Genomic DNA, 22,680 nt, shown 5'->3' on the forward strand with positions numbered 1-22,680 from the left:
AATGAGGCCCCAGGGCTGCAAGGCTCACTTGTCTCCTCATGCCATCAGGGGCACACACAGCAGCCCTGGCCAAAGGCCTGCACAAGTTGGCTCTCTTGGGGCCTTTCAGCTTCTGCACATCCCTGTCTCCTCTCCAGCCCAGGCTGTCCTACGGTGTCCATGCCCTGCCCCTTTCCCTGCAGGCTGTCGGCATCCCCCGGCTGCCCCACCTTGCTGGCCCCTTCCTACACTCACATCTCTCCCTCCTCCCTGGCTCCTCCATAAAGCCTTGGGCTGATCCAGACCCCATCTTTGTGACACTTTGTATCAGAGCATTTCTCTTGGAGGGAAATTCCTTTTTCCCATGTCCAGTCTGCAACTCCAATATGCCCTTGTTGACATTATTTCTTTCTCATTCTGATTCTAATTACAAAAAGAAAAGCTCCACCACCTCTGACACCACCACTGTGACACTGCAGGACCTCATGGAATCACGGGGTCACTGTGGAATCTCATGGATTTAAGGGACCTCTGTCTCAGTGCAGGGCCTTGAGTAGCACAAGGGACCAGTGTGACACTGTGGAACCTCATGGAATTGTGACACTGCAGAGTCTTATTGAAACAATGGGATCATTGTAACTCTTCAACCTCATGGAATTAAGGGGTCATTGTGACTCTCCGCAGTGATGGAACAAAAGGGACACTCTGACACTTCAGAACCCCATGGAATCAAAGGGTCATTTTGGTGCTCTGGGACCTTATGGAACTGAAGGGAACCTGGGACACTGCAGAACCTCATGGAATGAAGGGATCACTGTGACATTGCAGGGCCTCATAGAACAAAAGGAATCCTGGGATAGTGTGGCAGCTCATGGTGTCACAGAGGTAATAGAAGTTTTAGAAATAGTTTATTAGAGAAGATGTCTCATTGAGCTGTTGGGACAGAAAGGACCCCTTGCTTTCTAAAGTCCTTCTCAGAGAGGAGCCTGGGGGTGACTGAATCCAATCTTTGCCTCAGATTTACTGTGCAATTTAAATTTCAGGAATTACAGAGGTGTGATGGAATCACTTTTTTCCACAGGTTTTAATGATGGCCAATCAGATACATAAAATGAGTTATTTGTTATGTGAAATGAACAGAGAAAAGAACAGACAAGTGAATAGATGAAAGATCTTAATCATTTACTTAAACATTCAGTACACTGTGGAAAAGCTAAAAACCTCCTTGTAGAGTATATTATAGCATAAAATAGTGCAGTGCACTGTGTCAAAGCAGTTATTTTAAAACAGTTGTGTTGAAACCAGCAAAGAAATGATCATTAAGCAGAGATTGATGTAACTCTCACACAACTAAAGAGGGCAGATCTCTCTTCTTCCCTTAATCCCTGGGCAATGACCATGAAGAGCCGTCCCTGCTTCATGGGAGAAGCTCCACATGCTTCAAGACAGTCTGTGAAAGGATCTGCCATACGGAAGTTGGACTGAGGTTTTAGAGTTATACAGTGAGGGATTGCTAGTCATGAATTTCCAGGCCAGTGAGCAGCTTATCTGTCAGATCCTGTTCCAAAAAGCAGGATGTGCATTTGCAGTTTGGTGAACCAGGCTGGTTTTAGCAGAATTCAACACCAAAACAGCCCCTTGGTGGCAGCAGTAACTCAACCCAGAGAGCCTGCATTGTTTGCATTCTCTGAGTGGATTCTGGGCCTGATCAGGGCAGAACATCCTGCCATGGTCCATAAGGCTCTGCAGTGTCACAATGGTCCCTTGATGCCGTGAGGTTCCAAAATGTCCTGAGGTTCATTTGATTCCAGGAGCCCCCACAAGTCACAAAGGCTCCTTGGTTCCATGAGATTCCACAGTGCCCCAGAGTCCCTTTGGCTCCATGATGCCCTGCAGTGTCACAAAGCCCCTTCATTCCATCAGGTCCCTCAGTGTAACAACAGCCCCTTGTTCCATAAGGTTCTGAAATGTCTCAGTGTTCCCTGGGTTCCCTGAGGCCCTGCAGTGTCACAATGGCCCCTCATATCCAAGAGGTTCCACAGTGTCCCTGAGCTCATTTGGTTTGATGAGGCCTCAGGTGTCACAGTGGCCTCTTCATTCCATGAGGTTCCAAAATGTTCCAGGATTCCGTTGCTTCCATGAGGCCCTGAAGTGTCACAATGGCCCTTGATTCCAAAAGGTTCCAAAATATCTGAGGATTCCTTTGGTTCCCACATGTCACAATTGCCCCATGGCTCCATGAGGATCCACAGTGTCCCAGGTTTACTTGGGTTCCAAAAGCCCTGGAGTGTCACAATGACTTCTTGATTCCATGAGGTTCCACAGTCTCACGGGATTCCTTTGTTCCCATGAGGCCCTAAGGTGTCTCAATGTCCCCTTTGGTTCCATGAGGTTCTGTGATGTCACAATGTCCCATTTGGTTCCAGGAGGTTCTGTGGTGTCACAATGTCCCCTTTGGTTCCAGGAGGTTCCACACCGTCCTTGCTGGAACACACCTGGTTGGATGTTGCCCCACCTGCAGAGCTGCCTCCAGCTCTGGGGTCCCAGCACAGCAAGGACATGGAGCTCTTGGAGTGAGTCCAGAGGAGATCACCAAGAATATAAGAGTGATAGAGCAGCTCTGCCATGAGGAAAGGCTGAGAGAATTGAGATCTTTCAGCCTGGAGAAGGGAAGGCCTTGGGGTTACCTAATTGTGGCTGAAGGGAACCAACAAGAAAGATGAAGAGAGACTGCTTACAAGGATCTGGAGAGACAGGACAAGGGACAATGGTTTCACACTGATAGAGGGAAGGGTTAGATGAGATATTGGTAAGAAATTCTTTATGGTGAGGGTGGTGAGGCCCTGGCACAGGTTGTTCAGAGAAGTTCTGGCTGCTCCATCCTTGCAAGTTGTTCAAGGCCAAGCAGAATATGGCTCTGAGCAACCTGGTCTAGTGAAAGTTGTTCCTGCCCCTGGGGTTGGAATGAGAAGCTCTTTAAGGTCCCTTATGACCCAAAGCATTCTGTGATTCTGTGGCTGGTGGGTGATGTGATGCTCAGGGCTGCCTTGGGCACAGAGACCATGAAATAATGGGGATTTCCATTGTGAGTGAAGGGAGGGGAACCAACAGAACTGACACCTTGGACTGACAGCTGACAGACTTGGGCCAGTTTGGGAAACTGATGGATGGAGTCCCTTGGGAGTCAGTCCTGAAGGAGAAAGGAGTGCAGGATGGATGCAGGTGTTTTAAGAAGGAAATCTCAAAGCTCCAGGAGCTGTGCCTCTGTGGCCTTAGACAAGCCAGGGGGCAAAAGGTATGGCCTGGTGAAACACAGACCATGGGCTGGATATCAGGAAAAAAAAGAGAGTGTGTCACCTCTGGAAAGAGGGGCAGAAAACTTGGGGGAATTACAAGGATATGGTGAAGTTATGGAGGAGGAAAATGTGAAGTGCCAAAGACAAACTGGAACTGAATTTGGCCACTGCAGTTAAAGACAGCAAAAAATGCGTCTCTGAATTCATGGGCAGCAAAAGGAGGGCTCAGGAGAGTCTCCATTCTTTGCTGGATGCAGAGGCAGCGCAGGGTCAGGGCAGGAGGAAAAGGCTCAGGATTCCCAGATCCCAGGGCTGGAAGTTCGTGATGGGGAGCTGAGTGAAGCCCCCATAACCCAGGGAGAAATGGTCAGTGACCTGCTGTGTCAATGAGACCCCCACAAGTCTCTGCCCACATGAGATGCACCTGAGGGTACTGTGAGAGCTGGAGAAAGAGCTGGCCAAGCCACTCTCACTCATTGCCCAGCAGTCCTGGTGAACTGGAGAAGTCCAAGCTGAAAAGAAATCAGCCAAAGTGACACCCATTTATAGGCAGGGCCAGAAGGATCTGGACAACTCCAGGCCTGTCAGGCCTGAACTTGGTGCCAAGGAAGTCCATTGTGGAAATCATCCTGAGTGCCTACAGACATACAAACAAGACAGTCAAGGGACCAGGGACAGTCAGTGTGGGTTTGGGAAAGGCAGGTCCTGGTTGACAAAACTTATCCCTCTATGACAAAATGACCCACTCAGGAGATGAGGGAAAGGCTGTGGATGTGTCTCTCTGGAATTCAGTCAAGTCTTTGGCACCACCTCCCACAGCATCTCCTGCAGAAACTGGCTGGTCATGGCTGGGATGAGGGAACTGTTTCCACCCTCAGTAAATTTGTGGACAACACCAAGGTGGGTGTGATTGTGGGTCTGCTGGAGGGCAGGAAAGTTCTGCAGAGGCATCTGGACAAGCTGGATCAATAAGACCAAGTGTCAGATCCTGACCTTGGGTCACAACAACCCCATGGAATACTCCAGGCTGGAGGCAGAGTTGCTTGAGAGCTGCTCAGCAGGAAGGGACTTGGGGGTGCTGCTGGAGAGTGGCTGGATATGAGTCAGAGTATGCCCAGGTGGGCAAGAAGGCCAAAAGGCATCTGGCCAGTGTAAGGAATAATGTGGCCAGCAGGACCAGGACAGGGATTGTCCCTCTGTGCTGGGAACTGCTGAGGCCCCACCTCAAGTTCTGTGCTCAGTTCTGAGCCTCTCACTACAGAAAGGACATTGAGGGGCTGGAGCATGTCCAGAGAAGGGAATGGAGCTGGAAAAGAGTCTGGAAAACATGTTGGATAAGGAACTGGTGCTCTTTAGTCTGGAGAAGAGGAGGCTCAGGGAGGACCTCATTGCTCTCTTCAAAGACCCAAAAGGAGGTCTTAGTGAGCAGGGGTCTCCCTCTCTTCTGCCAAGCCTATAGGGACGGAAAGAGAGGAAACAGACTTGACTTGAGTATGTCAAGGATCAGATCAGATATTAAAAATATGTTTTTCACTGAGAAGGTGTTTATGCAATGAAATAATTAGCCCAGGGAGGTGGTGGTATCTTGAAGTGCTCACATGGTGTATGGATGTGACATCTTGGAATACGATTTAGGGATGATTATAGTGGTGCTTGGATGACAGTTGGACTAGAAGACTTTGAAGGTCTCTTCCAGCCTTGATAAATCTGTAAGTCTCAGACCTGTCATCACTGTCTCCAAATTTCTGCTCAGAAAAACCCTGGGGATGTTTTCACATTTGTGTTCCTCAGTGGGACCCATTAGCACTGCAAGAAACTTTACAGTTTGAATGTCAGTTTAGGTTCTCAAGAGGTTTCTTGAACTTTCCTCAGGGTCTGATGTTCAGGGACTGAGCACCAAACCCCCCAGAGGGCCATTAAATGCCCTGGGCTGTTGCTGTGCTGCTGAGCTGGGCCGGGCTCCTGGCACACAGGGAGCTCCTGGCAAGCGGGCAGCGCTGCAGAGAGACAGCTCTGCCCAGGAGCAGCTCCTGTGCACAGCCCAGCAGGGCTCAGGGCACTGCCTGCACACACCGAGGGCACAGCAGGGAAGGGACAGAGATGAGAGGGAGCCTGGGGAGGGAGGGAACTGAGCTCTCATTAAAGGAGAAACCTCCACAGTATTTGAAAGAAGAATTCTCTGGATATAGGAAAGTTAATCTTCCCTTCCTGCAGGTATCTCCTAAAGCTGGCACATCCCACAGCTTCCAGGATCTTTCAGAAGGACTCCCACAGTTCTTCAGTAGAGAGGAGGTGACCATATGGCAGACCAGGGCAGGACCTGCAGGCACCAAGGGCAGACAAGAGAAGTGAGAAAGAGTTTTGAAGTGTCCTGGAGTGGGAGGACAGGTGAGAGCTCATCAGGAGAGGAATCTTCACAGCCCTTTGCCAGGGTAAGTCTCTGGCTGCAGAGCAGTGCAGGTGAGTTCCTGGAAGTGTCTCTTACACCTGCCAAATGCCAGCACTGACAGGACCTGTCAGGATGGCTCTCCTGGATTTCCTGGTGTGGAGCATCAGAGGCACAGGGCAAGAAGGTTCCCTTCTGGCAGAAATGGCTGTGGGGTGTGAGGGTGGGGGTGCAGCCAGGGGTGCCCAGGGCTGTCCTGCAGAGCAGGGTCCTGCAGCCCAGGGCTCTGTGTGCTGGGGCAGGGATTCTGCTGCCTGCCAGAGACAGCTCAGCACGGCCAATGAGCTCCCCATGGCCCTGCAGGGAGAAGGTGTGGGTGGAAGGAGTGACCCCCTCATGGCAGGGCAGGGATGAACAGGGCAGGGATGTGGGTCATGTCTCTTGACCCACAAGATTTGAACTGCAGTGCAATAAAAATTTCAGGCATTTCAGACACCCACAACCACTGGTAACTGTGGCAGGTGCAACTGGGTGAACAAATACAAAGAATACCCTCAGCTCAATTCCTCAGCTGGGCAAATTGCAACCAGTAGGGCTGGAAGCTCTTTGATGTATCACGAGTACATTAATTTGAGCTCACCCTGCATTCTGAGTTCCCTGTCTCTGCAAGGCAAAAAGGACTCCTCAGGAATCCATTATAGTGTCCCTGTTTTAATGGCCTCATCAGCCAACAAAACCCAGAGCTCAGGTGAGCAGGATGCAGAGGTCTTAAAAAGAGAGACCCTTATTGTCAAGTTGCTGTGAGAAAATGTGTTTTGCTACAATAGTCAGAGCTAACTTAGTTCTGCCTTTTCCTCCTCAACAGACAACAGTCCCCAAGGCAGCAAATGTCCAACAGCAGCTCCATCAGCCAGTTCCTCCTCCTGCCATTGGCAGACACGCGGCAGCTGCAGCTCCTGCACTTGTGGCTCTTCCTGGGCATCTCCCTGGCTGCCCTCCTGGGCAACGGCCTCATCATCAGCGCCGTAGCCTGCGACCACCACCTGCACACCCCCATGCACTTCTTCCTGCTCAACCTGTCCCTCACAGACCTGGGCTCCATCTGCACCACTGTCCCCAAAGCCATGCACAACTCCCTCTGGGACACCACAGCCATCTCCTACATGGGATGTGCTGCACAGGTCTTTTTCTTTGTCTTCTTCATGTCAGCAGAGTTTTCCCTCCTCACCATCATGTGCTACGACCACTACGTTGCCATCTGCAAACCCCTGCACTACGGGACCCTCCTGGGCAGCAGAGCTTGTGCCCACATGGCAGCAGCTGCCTGGGCCAGTGGCTTTCTCTACTCTCTGCTGCACACAGCCAATACATTTTCCCTGCCCCTGTGCCAGGGCAATGTCCTGAGCCAGTTCTTCTGTGAAGTGCCCCACATCCTCAAGCTCTCCTGCTCACACTCCTACCTCAGGAAATTTTGGATTTTTGTGGCTAGTTTTTTTTTTATTTATGGGATGTTTCATTTTCATAGTTTTCTCGTATTTGCAGATCTTCAGGGCTGTGCTGAGGATCCCCTCTGAGCAGGGACGGCACAAAGCCTTTTCCACGTGCCTCCCTCACCTGGCCGTGGTCTCCCTGTTTCTCAGCACTGCCTCATTTGCTTGCCTGAAGCCTCCCTCCATGTCCTCCCCATCCCTGGATCTGGTGGTGGCAGTTCTGTACTTGGTGGTGCCTCCAGCAGTGAATCCCCTCATCTACAGCCTGAGGAACCAGGAGCTGAAGGATGCTATGAGGAAAATGATGACTGGATGCTTTCCAGCAGGAAGAGACTGCCTGCTTTGCTCTGTCAGTGACACCCAGTGCATTTCATGAGAGACCAACTCTCTCCTCTTATATAATTTTCGTTTCTTTCCCCTTCTAACTTTGCTGTAACCAAAAAAAAAATAGTAACTATTCATTTTATCCCCGTTAATTAGCCACCCAGTCTTTTCTGACCAAGGCCAAGGACTGCCCTGGGCATCCCATCAGAGGGGCCATTCCCCACCATGGATGCTCCTGCCCTGGGATGGGGCTGCACAGGGGGCTGTGGGAACAGCTGTGGGGCAGTGGGGCACAAAGGGGCCATGGAATCTCTGCCAGGGATTTAAAACAAGGCCAGGCACAGACAAGGAATTCCTGGGCATGGCCTGTGTTGTGAACGTTGGACTGTGGGGAAAGCAAAGCTCCCCTGGAGTTGGTGGCTGCAGGAAAAGTCAAGAGCCAAAAGAGCCTCAGTGGCTGTGCTGGAGACCAAGGCTGAAGGAGGGAAATGCAGGGCTGCTGTGGGATGGGGAGGGGGATTTAATTCCAGCAGACACTGCTGTGGGGCTGAGGGACTCCATGGCTTCTCTGCCTGAGTCTTCACTGGAGAGGTCTCTCAGGCCTCTGTGCTCAGGGAAAGCTTCAGGGAGGAGGAGAGCCCGTCTTGGCAGGAACCTCCTGCAATGGCAGAGGGACACATGGCAGTGTGTGCCCCTGCAGGGCACTGCCCTGGCCATGGCACAGGCTGGGAGCTGCCTGGCTGGGAGCAGCCCTGTAAGGCAGCTGTGGGTGGGCAGGAGCTGGGCAGGAGGCAGCCGTGTGCCCTGGCAGCAAGGGAGGCCAGGAGCACCCTGGGCTGTGGGACCAGCACAGCAAGGACGTGGCTTTTCCTGGTTGCTGTGGCTGAGGAAAGATGCACAAAGAGCTGCGGAGTTTAGAAATTGTATCCTGTTTAATTTGTACTGTGGGCAATGAAGGGAGATTTTCTGTGTCTCTAAGTGTCACCAGTTCCTCAACCCCTAAAGAGCACAAACCTGATGAGTTCCTACTCCAGTGACACTTGGATCTCCCTCCATACCCAGAGTACAAAGCTCCCTTATTCCAAAACGTTCCTTGAAATGGAGGGATTAAGGACACAGGACAGGATGTGGGGAACAGTTACAGGGCATGACCAGGGATTTGGAGTGGTTGTGACCCCAGGGCAGGACCCAGCACTTGGCATTGCTGAACCTCATCCGGTTGGCCTGGGCCCATAAATCAAGCCTGTCCAGACCCCTCTGCAGAGCCTTCTTGGACTCCAGCAGATCAACAATCCCACCTAACCTGTTGTCATCTGAACAAATGCTGCAGAACATGCCCAATAAAATTCCTGTAACCCCAAAATATTTGGATTAGTGGAGATTTAGCTGTGTACAACAAAGTAATTCATTCACTTTCTCTCTTTTCCTCCTGCTCTGGATCAAGGGAACTTCTGACTTCAGTGTGTGACTTCTTGTGTGCAAAGAGCAAAATGGACAGAATTGGGGTAGGGAGCGCTTGGAGGGACCTTTAGATCTGTGCCTGACACATAACATGTTTTCCATTGGTCTAAAATTGCCTGCTGTGGAAAGTGGACGTCAGTGATGTGAACTTAAAATACAGCCGAGGAATTTCTTCTATTTTTGAGCTGTGCCTTCCTTTGGTTTTGTTTGCTGACAATACATGAACATCCCTGTGTGTCTCCTGCAGCTCTTTCTCCAAGTACAGCAGGTGGGAGTTGGTGCCCAGGAGCTGAAACCTGCAGGTCCAGCCTTTAGTGGAGGAAGCTCAGATTGCACAAGGCTGCTTTGAGTGCCAGGGATGTGATGAGGGAAATGGTGGGGTGGGGATTAGGGATAAAGTCTGATGGATTGTCAGACAAAAAGGGTCTTGATTTTCATATCTATTCACACTGAATTAGGAGATGCTCTGGGTCAATATCAATAGGGAATTGCTGATAATAATGTATAAACAGGCAAAAATAAACAGGCTACGCAAAAGACAGATTTTTGCTTCTGTTTTTTTTTTTTTTAAGTATAAGATATTCACTTTGAATGCATTTCTGAGATCTCTGTAATTGACCACAGAAGATTTGAAAATGTAAAAGTAAATTATTCCCAGGGGTTTGTTTTGTTAAAATGCCATCAGTGAAAAGAGACCATGAAGGGAATGAGCAGACAAGGAGACCATCCCTGGTGCTTGGGAACAATATCAATTAGGGTTTGCTGCTCTCAGTGTGTAAACAGGAAAAAAGAAATGGGACAAAAACTGTATTTCTTCATTTTTTGTCACTGTACTATACTCACTTTGAATTCACTTCTGGTATCTGTCTAATGAAGCATAAAAGAATTGAAGACTTAATATAAATTATTCCCCAAGGCTTGTCTTGTTAGGATGTTTTGAATGTTAATGAGCACTCTGGCACTGAATTCCTGAACTGAAGATTTGAAAACTGAAAAAACCTCTAAAAAAGCAAAATTCATCATCAAACCTTCAAGTTCCTGAGAGTGTCAGCAAGCCCCACTGAGGCCATGACTGAAAAGAGACCCTGGAGGGAATGAGCAGACAAAAAGACCCTCCCTGGGGCTGGGGAAGCAGCAGCTCAGTCATTGGTTACAGGTGGAAAATGGACTGTGGAATGTGGCTGTGAAAGTGCCTGATGGACTTTGCCAAGCAGGACAGCCAAGCCCTGCCACCCATCTCTGGTTCCTCACAGGATGCTCCTGGAGCAGAGTGATGTGGGGTGTGGAATGGGGAGTGCAGGAGAGCAGTAGGACACCTCCACATCTCTATGGAGTGGGTGAGGAGGTGACAAGCCCTGGGGCTGTAAGGAACTGGTGTCTTCTCCTAGGCTGCCAAGACCCAGGAAACTGCCCTGTTGCAGAAAAGCACAGTGAAGAGCCAAAGTGTGTGAGAGCAGGAGAGGGCACAGCAGTGTCCCTTCCACAGCCAGGCCTCCAGGGACACACCTGAAGGAACAGCAGAGCAGGGTCTGGGCTTTGTCTTTGTTTCCTGGACACCCTGGGCAAGGGGCCCCAGGGTAATTGTCACAGATCACTCCCTGCAAACACCATTCCCAGCCCTGGCCTCTCACCCACCACTGACAGGTTTTTTGTCCCTCCATGAGGACACCAAATGAGCAGTTCACAAGGCCATGCTGCAATTGTACAGAGGAGACTTCAGCATTCACAGTGTGTGTGTGGGGGAGATGAACCCAAGAGAACACAAAGACCATCAGCTAATCCTGGAGGTGCTGGGAAGGGCTGTGGGACACACAGTGTCTCGAGGTCACTTCACTCTGGGCCCCACATCCCCTGGAAAACCCCCAGGATGCAGCACTGGGATGTGCTTCTGAGCACAGAGCTCCCCCTGTGCCCATCCCTCAGGCCGTGGGGCATCTCAGAGAGGGGCAGAGCAGGTGACACCCCACAGGGCTGAGGTGCCTCCAGTCCCCAGCAGTGGCAGTGAGAGCCCAGGGAGAGACTGTGACTCTTGCAATGATCTCCCCATGGGTGTAAAAGGGAAAGACTCTCTGATCACCCCCGGGTGCATGAGAATCCCACAATCCCAGTTCAGAGGTGGATGCCTTGCTGGACCTCGACATTTCTGTGAGTGACTCCAGGAACAACCTCCACTGGCCCAGTGAGATTCATCTCAGTGGTCTTGGACAGTTCATTGCAAGTGCTCCTGAACTGCTGCATCACCCTTGCCTGGGATTCTGGGCTGTGCTCTCAAAAGGGCCAGAGCAATCTGAGAGGTTCTGGGGTCCTTGGAAAAGGCAGATGCCAAGCCCATCTTTAAGAAGAGCAAAATGAGAATGGGGAGAATTACAGGCTGCCCATCAAGCCTCTCTATCACTGCCCTTCCCAGATGGACAGGGGAGAGAGAATAGAATAAAAAATGACTGTTGGGTTGGGATAAGGCACTTTACTAAAGCAAAAGCCAAAGTTTGCACACAAAGAAAGAGGAAAATTACAAGATTTATTCTCTACTCCCCATCATCAGTGATGTCTGGCCATGTCCCAGCAAGCCAGGCTTCAGCACACGGAGCAGCTGCTCAGCAGGCAAACATTGGAAACAATGAATACCCCCCTTCCTCCTCCTTTCCTCAGCTTTTATATCTGAGCTGACATCCCATGGTTTGGAATATCCCTCTGGTTAGTCTGGCTCAGCTGGCCTGGCAGTGTCCCTTCCCAGGACCTTGCCCTCAGTTCGGGAAGGAACGTTGCAGTGCTGGGGCTGTGCCAGCCCTGCTCAGCAGTAGCCAAAACATTGGTGTGTTCTCAGCACCTTTCCAGCTCCCAACACAAAGCCCAGCACTGGGAGGGCTGCTGTGGGGAAATGAGCTCCAGCTCAGCCAGACCCAAAATATGTCCCCAATGTTCCATACTGTCACAGGATTGCTTTAGTTCTGTGAGGCCCTGCAGTGTCCAGGTGGCATCCTGGTTCCCTGTGGTTCCACAGTGTGTCAATGACCCCTTGAGTCTATGAGGTTAAAAACTGTCTCAAGACCCCTTTTGTTCCAAGAGGCCCCACATGTCACAATGAACCCTTTGGTTCCGTGAGCTCTGCAGTGTCCCAGGATACCTTTGGTTTCTTCAGGCCCTGCAGTGTCCCAATGGTCCCATTTTCCATGAGTTTCCACAGTGTCCCAGGGTCCCTTTTGTTTCATGAGGCCCTGAAAGGTCAGAATTGCCTCTTGATTCCATAAGTTTCTGTAGTGTTACAGTTGCACAATGATTCCATCAGATTCCAAAATATTCCAGGATTCCTTTGAATCCATGACACCCTGCAGTGTCATAATGTCCCCTTGATTCCATGAATTTCTGCAGTGTCCCAGGGTTCCTTGCAGTCCATGAGGCCCTGGAGTGTCACAATGATCCCTGGATTCCATGAGGCTCCACAGGGTCACAGTGGGCTTCTGTTTCCTTGAGGTCCTGCAGGGTCACAAAGGAACTCTGATTCCATGAGGTTCCCAAGTGTCAGAATGGCCCCTTGGTTCCAAGGCTTTCCACAGTGTCCCAGGGTTCCTTTGGTTCCTGAGAGAAGATTGCTGGGGGTGAAATGAGGAGTATCAAGTTATCCTCACAGAAGTTGCAATGGTACACAAATTATAGGTAAAGGTCCATCAGGAGTGTTTGCACAGTCAGTGTTTCAACACCCTCAGCATTACCTGAACTTGGTTTTATCTCACCAAAATCTTTCCTCTCTGTTGGCCAAGCCCCTCTTTCCTCCCCCAAATATCCCATCCCTTTTGCCCCAGTTCCTCCTGACCTCCCCAAATCCTTCAGCTGGTTGGGCTCAGCTTTCTGACACCCTTCATGATCCCTGAGCATCTGCCTGCCCACCTTGGCCAGTCAGTTCTGGGAACACACCTGACAGCCCAGCCCCCAAGGGCACAGGATGTTCTGCTGTGCTGGAGAGGACCCTCCTCAGCCTGGCCAGCAGTGCTGCAGGGGGGGATTCCCTGCCCCTCCCCAGATGGTCCTTCCTGCCCAGCAGCTCCTGTTCCAGAAGGGCTCACAGACACTCTGGGGGACTTCTCACACTTGGGTCCTTGAGCTGCCCTGGGGCATCTCTGGGGCAGTGGCCAACTCTGTGACTGCTCTGGGAAGTCATGGCCTGAAGCCAGGAGTGTGGGTTTTAGGAGGTAGTTGAAACCTCTGCAGACAAGAAATCCTGGTAATTGTTGAAGACTTCCTTGCCTCTCATTATGATGTGCTGTTTATTTTTAATTTCAAGATTTTTTCATCATTTTCTTTTTACTGACAAGACCACACACTTGTTCTATTAATCTGATTCACTCTCTGTTTATGTGAAAATATTTGTGCAGCTATTTATCAGAGTACATTTCCTACCAGTGTTTTGAATGCAGAAACTTTGCTCAGAGGAGCTACTGAACTTCTCTGGGATGGTTTCATATCCCTAATTTTGCCTCTTCTGTTCTTCCTCTCCCAATTTGCGTTCCATGATCTTTCCAAGCTGTGTGTGCCTGGGAATGTTTTCACAGTCCTGAGCTCTGGGCCATGTCAAGGGGGACAAATGCACCTTCTGGAGAACACTGTCACTCCTGCTCACAGAGCCTCTCTGACTGCACAGAGGAGATTCCCCCAGGCTGTTTCCTGGTGTGGGAAGAAAGGGACATAAAGGCAGAGGAGAGGGATGGAGGAGACATGGACATTTGCAATGGGCATGCTCAAGGCTGGTGAGATGAATCTCCCTGGGACAGGGAGGTTGTTCCTGCAGTCACAGCCAGAAATGTCAGGGCTCTGACAGGTGCCCACACCTGAGCTGGGCTCGTGCCCACACCTGAGCTGGGCTCATGCCCTGCTCACACCCCCAGGGCTGTTCAGAGACACGAATCCTTCCCTTGCACGCACACAGACAGTTCCTGGCAGCAAGTGCAGTGTCTCCCTGGGCTCCTGCTGCCACTGCCCGGGGCTGGAGGCACCTCAGTCCTGCAGAGCCCCCACCCTGTACACTCACACACTTCAGCTCAGCACTGGAGTTTCCCTCTCCCTGGCATGGCCCAGTCCAGTTCATCCCTGGTCCCACCAATCCACCTGCCCCAGCCCCAGCCCCACAGAGCAGCACAATCATGTCTGGCCCTGCAGCAAGAAATGGAGGCAATGGAGGTCAGGGACAGTGACTCTGTGTCTGGAATGTTAAGGAGATCATCATCTCAGGCATCTCCTGCAGCCCCAGGGCCAGCCCCACTCCCCAGGACAGCAGGAGAGAATCAATCGTGGGGCTCTGCGGGCATCACCTACAGCTCCAGGGACTGGAGAGCCTCTTTCCATGGCTCCTCTGCACACACAGCCTGTCCTGCTCTTCTCCTGGCACATCCCATCTCCCCACAGAGCCTTTCCCCAGGGGAACACGTCTGGGCTGGCCTGACCAGCCATTCCTGCAGCCCCTCCCTGTGCTCCCCACAGCCCCTGAGCTGGGGATGCTGCTCTGCAGGACACAGGGGCTGCGGTGCCTGGGGCCATGGGGGGCTCTGCTGGGCTGTGCTGGTCAGGCTGGGAGGCAGAGCCAGCTGATGGTGGTCCCTGCCACTGACCCCCTGCCACACAAGCTCTTGTGTGGCCATGCAGGGTGCTCAGAGGGGCCCTGCCTTGTTCCAGTGCTGGGAGATGTGTTTGAGGGCTGCACTGGATCCAGACTATGAATGTTTATTGAAAGTAAAATGAATCACAGGACTCCTTTCCCTCAACCTGCTGTATTCCCTGGGGTTGCAGGGCTCTTTTTTTCCAGTTCACACTCAGATGTAGAATATTATCTCTGGGTGACTCCGAGCTGGACAGGCCTGTTCTCATTGGGCTCTATTCACTGTCAGCTCCTGCTCACACTGTTGCTGCAGGTCTCGTGTTCTCCTGGCAGCTCCAAAGTGTCTTAAGCAAATCACTTTCCTGCCATCAGCCCTGTCACAAGCTGTTGAGCCCCAGGAAGGTTAATCTCATCTGCATGGTCTCTGGCCACCAACAAGTAAAACCTGAACCAGAACTAAGTCCTTTGAAAGTCACACAAGTGAGCCTTGCAGCCCTGGGGCCTCATTGCCTCCTTGTCCCTGCTCAGCAGCCTGGGAGGTGCCACCCCATCCTCCTGCCCTTGGCATTGCACATCCCACATCCCAGTGCCCCAGGATAAGACGAGAGAATGAGTAAGGGACTGGAGATGCCTTTCCAGGGGCTGGGTGTCAAGGCTTGCCCCTTTGGAATAAGGAAACATATAGAGGTTTCCTAAGCATGAGAGACACCTTTCCTTGCTTCTTCATAATTGTCACCACTGCCTGCAGTTTCCTGCTCTAACTGGAATCTGGGGACACTTTCTCAGTCTTGTCTCTTAAAAGGACCCATTAGCACTACAAGAAACTTCAGAGTTTCACTCTCACTTTGACTTCTTGAGAAGTTGATTGAAGTTACTCTGAAGGACTGAGTCTGATGTAAACAACACAAACCCCCCAGAGGGCCATTAAATGCCCTGGGCTGTTGCTGTGCTGCTGAGCTGGGCCGGGCTCCTGGCACACAGGGAGCTCCTGGCAAGCGGGCAGCGCTGCAGAGAGACAGCTCTGCCCAGGAGCAGCTCCTGTGCACAGCCCAGCAGGGCTCAGGGCACTGCCAGGGCAGCTCAGGGACACCAGCAGGGCACAGACAGAGCTTAAAGGGGCTCAGCATTGGGAGGATGACTCAGAGCTCTTGGAGGAGAAATCTTTGCAGTGCTGGACATGGTGAGTCTGTGGGTGCAGGGCAATGCAGGGGTAGCTCCTGGAGGCATCTCCTAAATCTGGCCCAGCCCCAGCTGATGGGATGTGTGAGGAGGGGGCTGTGGGGGGCACTTTGGAATAGCTGTGGAGCCGGGGGGTGCAGCCAGGGGTGCCCAGGGCTGTGGGGCAGAGCAGGGTCCTGCAGCCCAGGGTGCTGTGCTGGAGCAGGGACTCTGCTGCCTGCCAGGGTCAGCTCTCAGCCAGCCTGGGGAGCTGCTCACAGGGCTGGGGAGAAGGGCTGTGGGGAAGGAGCGATGGCTGAGAGCTGGGTCCTTATGTGAATAAGGTTCTCTGTGGTTTGAAGGTGCTCAGAGCTGCACAGCAGCACAGGAGATTTCACAGGTTATTTTTCAAGAAGCACAAAAAGGCAGCAGCTGCCTCAAAGGGAATTTTCCTGTTCTTACATTCTTTTTCTGTGGGCTATCTGGCCCATAAAAAGTAGAAATTAATTTCTTATTTCAGGAGGAGGCACTTCCATTTCAAATCGTTTACACCTACTGATGAATAAACCTGGGAGGATTAGAAACCTCCCAGGTACACACATCATCAGTGTTGCTTTTCCATTCTCCTCAGGGTTGCTTTGACATTGCCAGCAGAGCCTGCACAGGCAGAGCTGTCCCTGGGCAGTGCCCTGTGCTGGGAGGGCTCTGCAGGGCAGAGCTGAGCACCCAGGGCTGGGATGGGCTCTGGGAACACTGCCAGGGAAGCAGCTGCTGGCAGGGACAGCTCCAGCAGCAGAGCCCTGGGCAGGGAGTGAGAGGGAGCTGCTGCTGAAATGCTGTGGCAGGGGGGTTAAGGCAGCTCTGGGCCATCCCTGCTCTGCAGATTTCTGCCCAGAACAAGCCCCCGATCTCCATCACCCAGTAGAGTCTTTCCCTTTGGCCATCTGATTATCCCTGTAGGGCCTCCTAAGAGTGGGGAGGAATTTTTCTATTTTCCCTTCCTCTTCATGCTGCCTTTGCTCTCAGTTCAGGTGGGAACTCTGGGCAATGAGTCTGCAGAACTCTCCAGTCAGGATGTAACATCTTTAGGACATTCAGTTCTTTCCCTGGATGATCCTGCTGTCCTGCAGGATGCCTTCCTGAGGGGCAGAGCTGTGCCATTGCAGCCCTGTGTTCCCCACAGCCCCTGAGCACTGAGGCCATGGCAGTGGGGCTGCAAGGTGTGTGCAGGCAGCTGCAATGAGCCCTCTGTGCCCCTGGTGGGAGGGGAGAGCTGAGATATCTCTCTTCTGCAGGATGAGACGGGATGAGGAGTTTGAAGATGTGCACTTGGAAAATGAAGTCACCAGCTCTCAGCAGTGTCCAGTTTCTCCTCAGGGGAACCCCTGGGTGCCTTTGCCCTGCAGATCAGAGAGGTGACAGAATTGGGCAGATGAGAGCAGGGCTGATGGAAACGCTGTCTGACCCACAGTGCAGGAAAGGATGATCTCTTTGCCTCACAGGACACACAAGTTGTCTCTTAGATAGGACTATAAATGCCAAGGATTCTTGACTTAAAAAATCCACTCCTTGAGTTGGAGCAACTAGAAGCAAACAAACAAAATTATATAGTCACAGCTCTGCTCTGCATTGAGGTGAAATGGGAGTGACAATGTTGAGAAGCTGTTTAGCACCATGGGAGGCTTTAAACTAACATCACTCCCAGTTCCTATTTGTCTATTTTTGTAGGACAGAACTGAGTCTTCCAGAATATCAGCAGAGCCCATTGATCCTTGGAGCTTTCTGAGCCAGATCTCAGCAGAAGTCCTAAAACGGACAAGTCAAAGAGGTTTTGTGTTACAGGGGATGTAATTTCAGGGGTTTCAATGAGGACTGGAATGGCTTTTTTTTCTGACATATCTACTGTAACATGTTACTGCATTTTACTCCTTGGACAGGTGCTATACCCAGGAGAAGCTCATGTCCAACAGCAGCTCCATCAGCCAGTTCCTCCTCCTGCCATTGGCAGACACGCGGCAGCTGCAGCTCCTGCACTTGTGGCTCTTCCTGGGCATCTTCCTGGCTGCCCTCCTGGGCAACGGCCTCATCATCAGCGCCGTAGCCTGCGACCACCACCTGCACACCCCCATGCACTTCTTCCTGCTCAACCTGTCCCTCACAGACCTGGGCTGCATCTGCACCACTGTCCCCAAAGCCATGCACAACTCCCTCTGGGACACCACAACCATCTCCTACATGGGATGTGCTGCACAGGTCTTTTTCTTTGTCTTCTTCATCGTGATAGAGTTTTCTCTCCTCACCATCATGTGCTACGACCGCTACGTTGCCATCTGCAAACCCCTGCACTACGGGACCCTCCTGGGCAGCAGAGCTTGTGCCCACATGGCAGCAGCTGCCTGGGCCAGTGGCTTTCTCAATGCTCTGCTGCACACAGCCAATACATTTTCCCTGCCCCTGTGCCAGGGCAATGCCCTGGGCCAGTTCTTCTGTGAGATCCCACAGATCCTCAAGCTCTCCTGCACACACTCCTATCTCAGGGAAATTGGGCTCATTTTGGTTAGTGCCTGTTTAGGTTTTGTCTGTTTCATTTTCATAGTTTTCTCCTATGTGCAGATCTTCAGGGCTGTGCTGAAGATCCCCTCTGAGCAGGGACGGCACAAAGCCTTTTCCACGTGCCTCCCTCACCTGGCTGTGGTCTCCCTGTTTACCAGCACTGGTTTGTTTGCATATCTGAAGCCTCCCTCCATCTCCTCCACATCCGTGGACCTGGTGGTGTCAATTCTTTACGCAGTGATTCCTCCAGCACTGAACCCCCTCATCTACAGCCTGAGGAACCAGGAGCTCAAGGGTGCTGTGAGGAAAATGATGACTGGATGCTTTTCAGCAGTAAGAACCTGTCAGTTTTCTTCTGTACAGCATTCACAATAAAACTCATGACAAGCTTAGTTTGACTTCCCAGGTTTTCCTTGGTGCTCAGTGGCTTCTTTTTGTCATAATGTTGTGCTTGATTAAATTATTTTATTCATCCTCTCACCTAATTAATTTTTATTTTCCTTAATTTTACTCTTTTAAATCTGTACTAGAGTAATTGTGCTATCTCTATTTTAAAAAAACTCTCTTTCAGTAGAGTTTTCTCTTTTCTCTAACCTGCCTAGCGGGTTAGAGTTTTTGATTTGAGACTTTCAGGCACCTACTGGGCAGTTCCATGTGTGCAGAGAAGGGCAAAAGAGTCCCAGCACAGCAGCACTGCCAGGGAGCACCAGCACTGGGCCTTTGCTGACCTGCTCTCTTTCCACTTGTACACTCTCCTGCACAGCCCCTGGGCTGGACTAAGGCCTTGGTCCTCTGCCAGCTGGGACACAGACCTGCTGCATGTCCATCCTGGGCTCACAGGCAGGGACAGGCCATGGGCACTGCTGGGACACAGCTGGGCTCCACAACAGCAGCTCCATCAGGAAAGGGCTTCTCCTTAGCTCAGGACATGCAGTCTTAGGGATTTTTGCAAAGTCACTCTCAAGAACATGGCAAGGGATAGACTCTATAGAGGCTCCTTGTTTGCTTGTTCTCCAGGGGCTCTAAATCTGCATGTGAACCAGCAAACAGAGCCCTGTAACTGCAGGGGCTACAGCAGGAAACAGGGAAAATGATCTAGTGAGTGTTCTGTGTTACCCTCAGTGAACACACTACTGCTACCCATGACAACAATAGCAGTAATAAAAGCTGGAACTATAACAATAAACCCCACAAGCAGCACATGAGGAGCACAACACCATTGCTCCATTGCTCAGTGCCCAATGCCCAGCCCAGCCCAGACACAGATCAGCCCTTCCTGACCAAACCCCCATTAACACCCTGAGCACGCCCTGCATCAAAGGGAACATCCCTTGGGCCAGTTGGGCTCAGCTGTCCTGGCCCTGCTCCCTCCCAACTTCCTGTGACCCTAAGGAGATCATTGGAGGTCATGATTGAACAAACCTCTCACAGATTCCAAGTCAAAACCCAAACCCAAAGCACCTTGAAAAACCTGCAGCCCCTCGAAGCTTTAAGGATCCCCCAAAGGGCCAATCCTGACAAAGCCTCCCCAGGGACTCGTCCCAGCAGACCCTTGGAGGCCACAACTGCAGGGAGGCAAAGGCTCTGGGAGCAGCTCAGGTGCTGAGCAAAGCCTGGCTTGGCTGGAGGCAGCAGAAAGGCCCAGCCCTGACCCCCAGCCCGGGGAAGGCACATCCTGTCCCTCACACCTTGCTCAGGGCTCTACTGGGGGCACTGGCATGGGGGGTGATGCTGAGGGCAGGAGAAGGGGTGACAGTGCCCAGCCTTCCTGGGGCTGTGCCAGGAGGCCACGAGGCCCCAGAGCCTCAGCACAGCAGGTCTGCTCACAGCCCTTGGTGGCACAGATGATGCTGTGCCCGAAAGGACAAAGACTTGGGACCTCTTGCACTTCTGCCCAGTCACTTGATGTCCCTCTGGGAAGGAAGAAATCACCTCTCAGAGGTGGGTGACAAACCAGTGCTGGGAATGGTCATTTGGAGAGGCTGGTCTGTGATTACTGTCCCAGGATTCTTTTGGTCCCATGAGCCTCTAAAGTGCCTCAAAGGGCTCCTTGATTCCAGGACATTCTGCAGTGTCCATGGTTCCGTCTTCCTATGAAAGGTTGTGCCATTTCACAATGTCCCTTTGGTTCCATGAGGTTCTGTGGTGTCACAATGTCCCCTTTGGTTCCAGGAGGTTCTGTGGTGTCACAATGTCCCTTTGGTTCCAGGAGGTTCCACACTGTCCTTGCTGGAACACACCTGGTTGGATGTTGCCCCATCTGCAGAGCTGCCTCCAGCTCTGGGGTCCCAACACAGCAATGACATGGACCTGTTGGAGCGAGTCCAGAGGAGACCACCAAGATGATCAGAGGGATGGAGCAGCTCTGCCATGAGGGAAGGCTGAGAGAATTGGGATTGTACAGCCTGGAGAACAGAAGGTCTTGGGGTGACTTAATTGTGGTCTTCGAGGACCTGAAGGGCCCAACAAGAAAGATGGAGAGAGACTGTTTACAAGGGCCTGGAGTGAAAGGACAAGGGGCAATGGCTTCACACTGATAGAGTAAATGGGATATTAGAAAGAAAATCTTTACTGGGAAAGAGGTGGGGCCCAGGCACAGGTTCCTCAGAGAAGTTCTGGCTGCCCCATCCCCGGAAGTTGTTCAAGGCCAGGTTGGATGATCAACCTCGTCAAGTGGAAGGTGTCCCTGCCCATGGCAGGGGATGGGATTTAGATGCTCTTCAAAGTCCTTTCCAACCCAAACCATTCTATTATTCTGTGACTGGTGGGTGACATGGTGGTCAGGGCCATCTTGGGCACAAAGAATATGAAATAATGGAATTTTCCATTCTGAGTGAAGGAAGGAAGGGGCAGCAGAACTGACAGCTTGGACTGATAGCAGGGAGACTTTGCACTGTTGAAGTGATTGATTGAAGGAGTGTCTTGGGGGTCTGTCCTGAAGCAAAAAGCATTCTCATGGCCAGGCTTTGCCAATGAAGATTTGGGAAAGACACTACCCACGCTTGCTGCAAGCTGCTGGTGGCTAAAAAGGCCGATACGGGATAGGCAAGTCCGGTCACAAAAGGCACAGGGGCACATCTCCTTTGGCCATATTGGCAAGGAACGGTTCTGTCTGCGTTGTTTTTTCTCCTCCAGACTGACTGTGCTGCGTTCCCAAAGGAAGCAGCAGCGTCGTGAATGGTGTGTCTCCATGAATCCCAACTGGAGGCCAGAGTGGACCATTGGGGCAGGCAATATGGCCAAGGCTGAGGTGTTGTTTCAGGCAGTCTTTGTATCTCCTCTTCGGGGCTCCTCTCTTGCGGCAGCCGGTGGCGAGTTCTCCACAGAGCACAATCTTTGGGAGGCAGTGGGTGATCCTCCATCCTGGAGACGTGACCTGCCCAGCACAGCTGCGTTCTCAGCAGCATGGGCTCCATACTGGTGACCCTGCCTGTTCAGAACAGACACATTGGTCACGTAATCAGACCAGTGGATGTTTAGGATTGAACTGAGGCAGCGCTGATGGAAGCGTTCGTGGAGCCGCAGGTGGTGGCGGTAGATGACCCAGGATTCACACCCATAGAAAAGAGCAGACAGTTGTCTTGGTTTGAGATAAGCAACTGCCAACCCCCCCAAGCACAGAGAGAAAAGCCTCCTTCCTAACACCAGGGAAAGGGAGGAAAAGACAGGGGAAAGAAAAAAACACTTCAAATAGCATTTATACTAAAACTACATATATTTTTCACAGAAAGAAAGAGACAAGTAGAAGAGAGTACAAATATTCACTCACACAAGTCTGCAACAACAAGTTCCCCACCTCAACTTCGTAACAAACACACAAATTCTACTGTCCTAACTACACATTACTTAAGAACATACTTATTCCCCAGGGAGACAAACTCAAGCAGAAAGGAGAGACCCAGAACAACACATTTTACTTTCCTGAGATACCCTGTGAGCCAGTGGTGGGCCTGGTCCTCTCCATCCCCCCTGGGACAGCATCGTGTGTCCTCCCAAGAGGAGGGCTGAGAAGCGACTGACTTAACCACTCCCACACTGGTTCCTACTTCCCTGGAGATGATGTCATAATGTGGTATGGAATATAAAATTACTGGCTAGAAGAGGTCAGCTGTCAGCTCAGCCCAGCTCAAGTCAGCTGACAGCTTCGGCCTAGTCCAGACTTCAGAGCCCAAATCTAGGCCCAACTCAGTGAACCCATAACAAAGTCCCTGGTCATTCCCTATCCCTGGCCATTCCCTGTCCCTGGACGATTCCCTATCCCTGGGCCATTCCCTATTCCCTTGCCATTCCCTGTTCTTGTCCATTCCCTATCCCTGTCCATTCCCTGTCCCTGCCCATTCCCTATCCCTGACCATTCCCTATCCCTGGCCATTCCTTCTCCCTGGGCTATTCCCTGTCCCTGGGTATTCCCTATCCCTGGCTATTTCCTGTCCCTGGCCATGCCCT

At 51.6% G+C, this 22,680-nt stretch overlaps 2 protein-coding genes across 2 annotated transcripts in view; both read left to right on the forward strand.

The window, feature by feature from the left end:
• The window catches only part of LOC139673816 (zinc finger protein 850-like), a 554,262-nt gene that overhangs the window by 199,893 nt on the left and 331,689 nt on the right, over nt 1-22,680 (forward strand). The gene's annotated exons all lie outside the window — the stretch shown is intronic.
• On the forward strand, nt 17,641-18,609 carry LOC139674265 (olfactory receptor 14J1-like). Its single transcript, XM_071560458.1, has one exon. The coding sequence runs from the start codon at nt 17,641-17,643 to the stop codon at nt 18,607-18,609; it is 969 nt and encodes a 322-aa protein (XP_071416559.1).

Source organism: Pithys albifrons, chromosome 7, assembly GCF_047495875.1.
Source record: "Pithys albifrons albifrons isolate INPA30051 chromosome 7, PitAlb_v1, whole genome shotgun sequence".
Classification (NCBI taxonomy): domain Eukaryota; kingdom Metazoa; phylum Chordata; class Aves; order Passeriformes; family Thamnophilidae; genus Pithys; species Pithys albifrons.

What these genes read in the sequence shown, in the direction of transcription:
- LOC139674265 (XM_071560458.1), top strand. Translation starts at nt 17,641, where the DNA reads ATGTCCAACAGCAGCTCCATCAGCCAGTTCCTCCTCCTGCCATTGGCA.